The sequence below is a fragment of the Trachymyrmex cornetzi genome, unplaced genomic scaffold, assembly GCF_001594075.2.
Source record: "Trachymyrmex cornetzi isolate Tcor2-1 unplaced genomic scaffold, Tcor1.1 scaffold248, whole genome shotgun sequence".
Taxonomy (NCBI): Eukaryota; Metazoa; Arthropoda; class Insecta; order Hymenoptera; family Formicidae; genus Trachymyrmex; species Trachymyrmex cornetzi.
In genome coordinates this window covers 2,098,230-2,108,389 of record NW_017297144.1, presented here as the reverse complement: position 1 = coordinate 2,108,389, position 10,160 = coordinate 2,098,230, and the positions used below count along the sequence as shown (strand labels likewise).

The following is a 10,160-nucleotide window of genomic DNA, read 5'->3' as shown; positions in this document are numbered from 1 at the left end:
GTTACACTGTGTCTTTTGTTGAAAGAAAAATGTTCACTATTACGTTTATAATATTTCTATAAACATATGTACAATTGTGAAACGCATTAAATAAAATGTTTTATAGTTATCGTTTACAGAACAAGCTATATATGTCTATTATATTAATAATAAAAAAGCAATTCTAATAGCATCGTTCTCGAACATCTCGAGATGAAATAAATGCGTTTCAATAAAGAAGACAATTATACTCGAAGAATCTCTGCCGCTTTATTGTAACAAATGGCTATCCAATCGGGTTGCGTGGCACCCCATTGAATTTGATTGACCTCACCTTCTGCGGCGGTATAAGCGAGTATAGGATCCTCTATTGCTCTTGGCATTTGCTGTATATCCCAGATTAAAGCCTGATGATCATCACCGGCTGTGCAAATGTGACAGGATGAATGCGGGGCCCAGGCTATTCCATTAACACTAGCCCTGTAAAATTAAAAGGAAAGAAATTAGTCAAAAAAATTTCTTAATCTTCCAAAGTTAACATGACCAAAATAGACCAGAATCTACTGGACCCATTTAATTATAGTCTTCCTACTTAGTATAATTACTTTAATTATAATCTTCGAAGCTGATTGTAAATCTATTGGATTCACTATGCACTGTTTGGATAATACAGATTTTTATGAGTAAAAATAATTCAGCTTTTTCTGTGAAGTGATATTAAAATAAAAAATACATTATATTTAAATTTACTACCATTATGTAGTTCTTTTAATTCTTGTATCTATTACTGTAGCAATAGCTATTTTATACAAAAATGTTAAACAATTAAATTTCTTTTTGTTACATCTGCAAATTTGGATTATTTTTATTAAAATAAACACTTAGCTTATTCTTTTTTTTATACGAGTTATGTTATTTAAGTGCTTTGAAATTAATTTGTGCCTTTTAATCAACATACATTAAATGGGTCTCGCAGATTCAGTATCAGTAACTTTGTTAGATTTTGACGTTAGCTTCGGAGAAAAGAAACTCAATATTAAAAATATTTCTAGCGTTGTAATATTAACTTGTATATTATATTGTATATATAAATAATAATATTAAATCATTTTATATTGACCTGTGATTATTTAATCTTGCGACTGGCGTGCACGGCACTCGAACGTCCAGAATGATGACTTCGCAAGCGTCCATCGCTACAGTAGCGAGATAATTAGGGTCCTGCTTGTTCCACGCTAATCGCAACAGCGGAGTGTGCTGTGGATCTTCATAGATAATTGTCGAATGTTCCAAGTGTCGTAGATCAAACATCCTCACGGATCCATCAGCACCGACAGAGGCGAACATGTCGCGACCACCTCCGGCACGACTGAACGCGATATCATATACTTCCTTGTCGTGTGCAATTAATTGCGTTTTCACGTGACCGCTGACCATGTTTGTGACTCGACCCATAAGCTGCCCTGTCTCCAGTCCCCAAATTGTACAGGTGGTATCGATGCTGGAAGTCCCGATTAGATTGGGATCCACCTCGTTCCAATCAAAAGACGTAAGCGGTGCACAGAAATCTGAGTTCTTATTATTATTCAGGACACACTCCAAACGGGTCTCAGGTTCAGCAGCACGCCATACTCTCAGATAATCACCGGATGTGGCAAGAAGATCAGGAAGCTGACCTGGTAAAAATTTTATTTATTAAGTAGTGCAGCATAGCTACTTTATAATCTCACTACTTTATAATTAAATCACTTTGAAATTTTATAGTGTTAGTCTGACCATCTGACTGTTTGTCTGCAAAATTTCTCAGAAACAACTTTTTTGAATTCTGTTTATAGATATGCAATAGATATCCAAGGACCTTAGTTTATCAGGTAAAATATAAATCAAATCAGTTGCTTAAAAGGAGATAAGAAGATTAAAGATCAAGATCAATGAAATTATCCTAATAGTTATAGATTTTTCGCTGCAGTTATATTTTTAGTTACATCCATTGTAGAGAATTTATTTGATTATTGACATAAAAATTGCAAGAAAATTAAATATATATATATATATATATAAGTACCTTTACTGTCAGGGATCCACATAATTTTAGTCGTAGGGTAAGGATGGTCAAATGTACTTTTAGCACTGAATTCAGATGTTTCTTCATCCAGTGAAACAATTTGTACTTTGTTATTATACTCCTCTACAAAGCTTCCCAGTGCTAGACGAAATCTTTTGTCAGGCCTCACCGACCAGTTCATGCTGTACAATGGCCATGGCGCCTCATACTTGTAGATTTCTTTTCGTTTTGGTGGTATGGTATGCATAGCCATGATGCCTCGATATTCCTGCTTTTGTTGCACCAAATATTATTTGATATTAACTTAACAAAAATATTTCAATAAAAAAGAAAACAAAATTCTTTCAAGGAAAGAAAAATATAAAATTTATTAGTAATATACAAATTCAACTCGTTTATTCTTAAGATAGAAAAAAAATAACAGCAAAGCCAATTGATAAGCAATATAAGGATAAAAAATATAATTTATATGTAAATTTATCAAAATGTTAATACAATTGATGACAAAATTTATCCACTAACCTGATAACTGTATATTACACGAAAATGACCACCACGAATAATCTGACTGTCAAGAAATTAAATCTTTATAACCATCATATCGTTAGGAAAAATACGATCATACAAACATAAAGAATCCACATATACGCCGCGTCTACAATAAAAACCACAGAAGGTCGAATGAAGAAAATTGTTCGGGAAGCTCTGGTAACGCCGTAGCTAATATTCCGAAAATAAAATGACGTCCTTTTAGATATCACAGCCGGAAGCGACTGTGAAATCTTCTAAATTCTTTCTCGAATTAATTGCAGTTTTCCCTATTTATGAAAAATATACCGAATCTCATAAATAATATAATGTTTTACAGTGTTTCATAAACAATATGACCTACGACACTGTCACTGTTGGTCACTGTGGCCAATGTGGCCAACTGTGGCAGTGTGCAATGTGCATTCCATGGAATACATTATGGGGTGCATTCAGTACTACGACCGCTCACTGAGCGCTCTCGTATCTGTTTGGTCTATATTTTTAGATCTAACGGAATATGCCAATCAGATCCAAGAGCTCACTGAGCGCTCAGTGAGCGGTTGTAGTACCCATGGTGGAAGCAGAGAAGAATCTGAGAGGCCATGCCGGCTTTTTTCCTATTGAACTGACACGAATTCCATCTACTTTTGGCGATACGATTTTATATCGATAGTGTCAGAAAATGTATATAGTCATGTAATTCCCAAACTGAAAATGGATGTACTGGCAGTAAGGCCCAGTTTTACAACTCATGGTTAATCGTGGTTCAACTTATTTCTCATCTTTTTCCAATTCTAAAATTAGAAAGAGACAATGAATAAGTTGAACCTCGGTTATGAGTTAACCGTCAGTTGTGGAACTGGGCCTAAGTCATTTATTCTTCTCACATTCGATTGTGATTGATCAATTTAAGGCTTAAGACTTATGCCCATTTCCACCAATATAGATTAACTTTAATCTCGGTTCAACTTACTCTTCGTCTTTTTCTAATCTTTAGAACTAAAAAAAGACAAAGAGTAAGTTGAACCGAGATTAAAGATGATCTGCGTTGGTGGAAACGGACCTTACAGGTGTATGTATATCAATTGCCCACATCACTGATGGGATAATTTAAAATAATATAATCTCATCGGTGAAACAGTGAAAAATTACTAGGAATAGACCAATGTGAGTGGTGTGTGCAATTGACAACTGCAATGAGGCTGCACACCTAATCATTTTTAACAATTTTCAGCCTAATTAAGTTCAACGTATTACAACTGTATATTATTAAGAATGTACAATATACCCACTTCTCAGAGAAGCCAGAGAAGAAGTTAAAAATTTAAAGCAACCAATTCACGTGAATTCACGCGAGCTGGAAATGGCTTGAAATGGCTGGAAACATCACGCAGATGGTGGGATCCAATTGTCTAAAAAAAGAATCGATATTTCGTCGTTTATACCAACGCTGTCTCTATATTCGTTTCTCTCTCTATTTTCCTCCCTCATTTCCATCATCAATGACAAAACTCGTTTCGAGCGCGAAAATAGACAGAATTGAAGGAAATACTCGAAACAACTCGAAAACGTATCTGAGAACGTACGGATTAAACCTACGTCAAAATGACGTGTTGTGCGTTATCGCGCGTGTCGTCATGCGAATTTAAGGTGCGATTTTCTCAATCCGCTCAATACTTCGGAGAACAGGGGGAATCGAAGGGTAACTGCTTCGGAATAATCGAGAAAATAACCGAGACTGAGTAAATAAGGGGAAAAAAAAATTCTTTCATGTACTCACGGGTATAAGTATTATAATACGTTTACTTGTTGACTTTTGAGTATTCTTTGACAGATCGAACGAAAGCGCTCTCTTCTGTCAGATCGATTTTTCCTTTCGTTATCTCATCTCGCTCCAATTTATTTCAGATTGTGCCGAATGCAACACGTAGCGTTTCAACTTCTAATTTTTAATTGTTTGCGGAATTTCTTTAGGTTTTTTTGGATAAACAATTCTAAACTCATTTCTTAGACGAAAAACCCAGTCGGATTTGTTCGTTTTTTTCTTGGGTTTGTCATTTAACCTCTATTTTGAATTTGCATTGAATTGCATTGTAATTGTTCATTGAATAGTAAAGAACGAAGTGTCACGTCACAAATTAATAATCTTTATAGCATATTTCTGCGTTTGCAATGTGCAAAAGGAAATGACTTTTGTATTTTTGCAGTTCTGATGCGTTGCTGTCAATTCCAATGATAAGTTGAAAGTTGAGTGCGGTCTGCTGTATGTGTGGATAAAAGTATAAGCTCCACAATGTGGTCCTTTTTCTCGAGAGATCCTGCCAAGGATTTCCCATATGACATCGGGGAGCCTATTTCTGGTTTGGATAACAAAAGCATTTGGACAATACATAGGGCTAAAAGAAAGGTAATGCAGTTGAATGTGAGAGAGAATGACACTAGAGAAGCACTAAAAGGCTAATCTACAATTTACTCTTTGCTTCCTATTTCTTGCTTTTTATCTCTTGTCTCTCTCTCTCTCTCTCTTTGCAACTATTTTATCGACTTATATGTTTCTTGTTTCTTCCAAAGTTTGTCAATTTTAAAGTCTAATCTATAATATATTCTTTGCTGTCTAGTTTTTACTTCTTACCATTTTTTTATCTCTTGCCTTTTTGCCTCTCATTCATGTTCTTCATTTTCTATCACCCAAGATAAAAGTTGACGAACTTTGAAAAAGTCAAGAAACATGTCAATGAAATGGTTGCAAAGAAGCAAAAAAGCAAAAGGTAAAAAGCAAGAAACAGAAAGCTAGGAGCACATTGTAGATTAACCTCGAATGCAACACAATGAATGCTTTTTGTTTAGTGACACAAGTTGACACAAATGTCATTCTATCTTTCTTGACATTCAATAAGTAACAAAGGCAGAATGACATTTGGGTCAACTTATGTCACCAAATGAAAAGTGTCCAATGTCATATTTTGTTATTTTGTAAATTATAAAAGGTAACAAATTAATTATGTGGCAAGAGTTAATCTTTCTTCTAATTTATCTGTAAAAATATTATTTTCATCTTCACAAGATCTTCTGCAGGGTACCACAACGGGTGAGGATGTTTCAGTTTTTGTCTTTGATGTTAAAAATGGTGGAGAACAGCAACTGGATATTGCCCGTTCAGCTGTAAAAAGACTCAAAACACTCAGACATCCAAGCATACTTGCGTATCTTGATAGTCTCGAGGTATGAATTATATTGGCTTATGGTAGTGGTATACTCTGTGTAAAAATGTAATCTATATTTTGTTACTTCAGACTGACAAAATGGTTTACTTAGCCACAGAGCGTGTAGAACCGTTGTTTAATCGCTTGACGCAAAAATGTAATTCGGAAAATGAGTCTAAGAAGGAATTGTACTACTCCTGGGGCATATTTCAAATCACAGTATGTATAAATGAAACATCATAGGTCACGTCAAAGAATTTTAAGTGACACATGGAAAAGATCTATAATACATGTTACTTCGATTTGATGGCAGAGGGCACTTAACTTCTTAAATAACGACGGGAATTTACGGCATAATAATGTCAATCTGTGGACAGTGTTCGTTAACGAAGAGAGCGGTGAATGGAAACTCGGTGGGGTTGAATACATGACAGCTGTGGACATGCCATACAATTTCTTACCTTCTCATTTCCAAGTTTATCAACCACCAGAGGCTAAAGAAAGTTCAAAGCCTGCAACTAAATGGTAAATGATTATATATCTTATCTAAATTTAATAATGAATGCTTTTTCCAGCAAGGGACACAGATGAGTGTAACACAGTGAATCATTACGTCTTCATTGTTTGCCAATGTTAAGCAAAGATGAAATTATGTTACAATGTGTCTCTTGCTGGAAAGCATCAAATATAATAGTAGATGTAGTAGATACAATTGAAACTATACAATATAGTAGTAGTTTACAAACATTTGAATTTGATATTCGTAATATAAAACTAATAAATGAACAAAAAATAGTTCAGTTGACATGTGGGGACTTGGTTGTTTGATATGGGAAACATACAATGGTACCCTCAACACCACTTCACAACTTAAAATTACAGGTCAAGTAAGTTGTCTGCTTGTTTCACATTACATCTTTTTGTCGAACTGTAATCTCCTATACATTTTTATGCATGTATACCTTTTATTTATTTGTTGAAGATTCCGAAGCAAATAACGACAGTATATCGAGAATTAACGGGAGCTAATCCAGAAGGAAGACCAAATCCCGCAGACGTGATAGCGCGTTGTCGTAGTAACGGCGGTTTTTTTAAAAATAATCTTGTTGATGCCCTTTTATTCCTAGAGGAGATCCAGATGAAGGAAAGAGGAGAGAAAGGACGATTCTTCTCGCAGTTGGCGACACAATTGGATTCGTTTCCCGACGGTGTTGGCAGGTACAAGATTCTGCCGCAATTACTGGCTGCTTTCGAATTTGGAGATGCCGGAAGTGCCGTATTACCGCCGTTGCTGCAACTGGGTTCTCAATTACCAGACGTCGAGTATCAGCGTCGAGTAGTGCCCTGTGTCGTTAAATTATTTGCATCGAATGACAGAGCGACGAGATTACGATTGCTGCAACAATTGGATCGATTCGTCGACCACTTGCAATCAGCTACCGTTAATGAAGCCATTTTTCCTCAGGTAAAAAAAGTTTCATTGGATATTATATTTTATTAATTGTAGTTATATTATAATAAAAATACTGTTGTAATTTTATATCTTTAATAATATTATAAAATCTATAAAGATAGTGCATATTGAATTTGAGAAATTTAAGTATCTTGTATGATATAATATTGTATTATTTTAAACAAAAATTAAAATTATTTTATCTATTAAATATGTATATTTTTTGCAGGTAGCAAGGGGCTTCCTCGATACAAACCCGGCAATCAGGGAAGAAACGATAAGATCAGTCGTACATTTAGCACCAAAGTTAGATTATAATAATCTTAATGTCGAGACTTTAAGATACTTTGCGAAACTTCAGTCGAAAGACGAACAAGGCGGTATTCGCACAAATACCACAGTTTGCCTTGGAAAAATTGCTCAACATCTTCACCCTCAGATAAGGCAGAAGGTACCATCAATCCTTGTTTAATTTTAACACAATATTCTTTTATTTTTTAACAGACATCTGCTTCTTCCTTAAATTTTTTTTAGATTTTTATTAATCAAGACAGACCCTTTACATATATTTTAAATATTAATAAGAAATGATAAAACAATTTATAATTAATAAAATAATACAAATCATAATATGTTTATAGAATATTATTATTAAATTAGTTAATAAAAATAATTTTAGGTATTAATTGGCGCGTTTATTCGTGGAACTCGCGATTCTTTTCCTCCGGCCAGAATTGCGAGTATACTAGCTCTAGCCGCGACGCAGCAATATTTCCTTCTGCAAGAAGTCGCAAATCGCATTCTACCGGCTCTATGTCCGCTTACCACGGATGTGGACAAAGGTGTACGAGACAATGCATTCCGTATCATTCGAGGTTTTTTATCAAAGCTTGAGACAGTCTCTGAAGATCCTGGTCTTCGCGAATCAATGGGTGAGTATTACATATAGTACTTGGGGGGGGATTTCATAATTCATACTTTATTTTATTCTTTGAGAACACTTTGAAGAAAAAAAATATTAAACTTTAATGATATTAAAATATTTGCAGAGGCGGATGTGAATACTGCAACACCTAGTCTCAGCAATGCAGCGGCGACATGGGCCGGATGGGCCGTTACGGCAGTCACAGCAAAATTCTATCGTAGTCAGTCAGATACGCCAAAATCATCAAATGCTCATAGCACATCTAGAATCTTGTTAAATAAACCTGCTTCTTTAGGTTAGCATTAATCTTTTTTACTTTCATACTCATGGGCATTTTTTCACTCTATCTAATAACTTGTTTAGCAGTATATTTATCCCTTTACGTATTAATATATTAACGACATTTTTTTTATTTAATTATTTTAGAACAAGCTAGCAGCTCCCAGAGTAGCGCTAGCACTACTGCCACGACGAGCAGCGCGACAAGCATGACTTCCCTCGATCCTGATCACGAGCACGATACGCAAAACACTCAAAATACAAATTCCGATTGCGATTGGGATTGTTGGGATGCCGATAATTGGGGAGATATGGAGCAGCAATCCACCGCTACATCATCGGTGCCATTGAATCCAGCCAGTAGTATATCACCGTCCGGCCACTCCCCTAAGGCTAATGAACAGTGGACCAGCCTTGAGGAAGAACCGGTTTGTTACTTGGCATTTTATATTTTTGTGTTACAATCAAGGTTCTTCTTCTTATATCCTATCAAACCTGAAATGTTAATACGAGCGGTACGAATGTATATAGCCGCAAGTTTTAATAATAAATCTATATAATAGCAGAATTCTCTTCGATTAATCTAAGAATCCATTTTTCGTTTAATAAAAATATTTCAATGCATTAACATTATTTAAATGATAAGTGATTAAAGAAAATAAAGAGTGAGTGCTAGGCTAAAAATATATAGTTTTGTTATGTAAAATTTAGACGATTAAACATTTAATATTAAATATTATATAACAGTCAAAATAATGTTGCCCAAACCAATTTTTGTCGAAGAGAAATTTATTCTAGATTAGTTCAATATTACTGCAACATACGAATTTTGGAACACCCTATACGTATATGTATGCATATGGATACATAAATATGAATAGATAACGAAAATAATTTGTTCGAATGGTCGTGTAATTTGATATCGTTATCAGAAAAAAACATTCGTATTGTAGGAAGAAGAAACAACCCAAGGTGTTCAAGACAAAAATGATTCTTCCGAAGTTGGATGGGAAGATTCGGAGTTTCAGTCTCTCGAAGATGTTCAGCCCTTAGAGCAACCAAGTATATCTGATTTGATTTCTGAATATGTTTGCAAATTTTGTTTCATTACATTTTCATTATATAGTATTGAGAAAATTTTCTTTTATTTAGGCGTTCCTAGTGGAAACAATAAATACGAAGAAGCTAGAAGGAAGAGAGAAGAGCGTAAATTGGCCAGGCAAAGACAGATGGAGGCGAAACGAGCAGTGAAATTACGAGCTAATCCAGCTGCGAAGAAGATTTAAGTGAATCAAGTAAACGCGCCGTATGTTAATCATTCTATTGTACATTAAGTAAATTAAATATTACAAGTAATATGATGAAAGTATTTTCTGTAAATCTTATCTAATGTAAGAAAAAGGTTCATCCAAAAACGTTTTCTACAATATTATTTATTAACATTATATGCATGAAAAAATATACATATATATGTTAAGTAAAAGTTAAAATTATTTTATTTAACAATTATTTTTTTTACAACCTATACAGTCTATAATGTAATGCGACAGTATATTTTATATGTAGGATCCATTTTTCAAAATTGCACAAACATGCACGCGCGTGCGCGCAAACATTATTATGTAATACTTATGTTAATATGTAAAAAAGAATATAAAATAATTTATTTTAGTTCATGCAAACGTTAGTACGAAAATTTTTTCTTATACATAAAAAAGCATATCA

At 34.3% G+C, this 10,160-nt stretch overlaps 2 protein-coding genes across 5 annotated transcripts; one reads left to right on the top strand and one right to left on the bottom strand.

Moving 5' to 3' along the window:
- Nucleotides 1–166: 166 nt before the first annotated feature.
- Nucleotides 167–2,951, bottom strand: wap (DDB1 and CUL4 associated factor wap). Of its 3 annotated transcripts, none has more exons than XM_018508051.1 (4): nucleotides 2,567–2,951; nucleotides 2,045–2,318; nucleotides 1,100–1,655; nucleotides 167–459 (listed from the first exon to the last, which is right to left on the bottom strand). In XM_018508051.1, exons 2-4 carry the CDS (start codon nucleotides 2,295–2,297, stop codon nucleotides 225–227), a joined length of 1,044 nt encoding a protein of 347 aa, XP_018363553.1. In that variant the 5' UTR covers nucleotides 2,298–2,318; nucleotides 2,567–2,951; the 3' UTR covers nucleotides 167–224. The 3 variants fall into 3 exon arrangements, with proteins under 3 accessions (XP_018363553.1, XP_018363554.1, XP_018363556.1); XM_018508052.1 differs by having other exon boundaries at nucleotides 2,045–2,315; XM_018508054.1 differs by having other exon boundaries at nucleotides 2,045–2,312.
- Nucleotides 2,952–4,022: 1,071 nt separating this feature from the next.
- Nucleotides 4,023–9,838, top strand: yata (N-terminal kinase-like protein yata). Of its 2 annotated transcripts, none has more exons than XM_018508092.1 (13): nucleotides 4,023–4,225; nucleotides 4,783–4,982; nucleotides 5,651–5,797; nucleotides 5,869–5,997; nucleotides 6,092–6,303; nucleotides 6,575–6,665; nucleotides 6,761–7,243; nucleotides 7,461–7,682; nucleotides 7,911–8,163; nucleotides 8,281–8,451; nucleotides 8,583–8,863; nucleotides 9,389–9,497; nucleotides 9,588–9,838. In XM_018508092.1, exons 2-13 carry the CDS (start codon nucleotides 4,869–4,871, stop codon nucleotides 9,719–9,721), a joined length of 2,346 nt encoding a protein of 781 aa, XP_018363594.1. In that variant the 5' UTR covers nucleotides 4,023–4,225; nucleotides 4,783–4,868; the 3' UTR covers nucleotides 9,722–9,838. The 2 variants fall into 2 exon arrangements, with proteins under 2 accessions (XP_018363594.1, XP_018363593.1); XM_018508091.1 differs by having other exon boundaries at nucleotides 4,023–4,624.
- The last annotated feature ends 322 nt before the right edge of the window (nucleotides 9,839–10,160 follow it).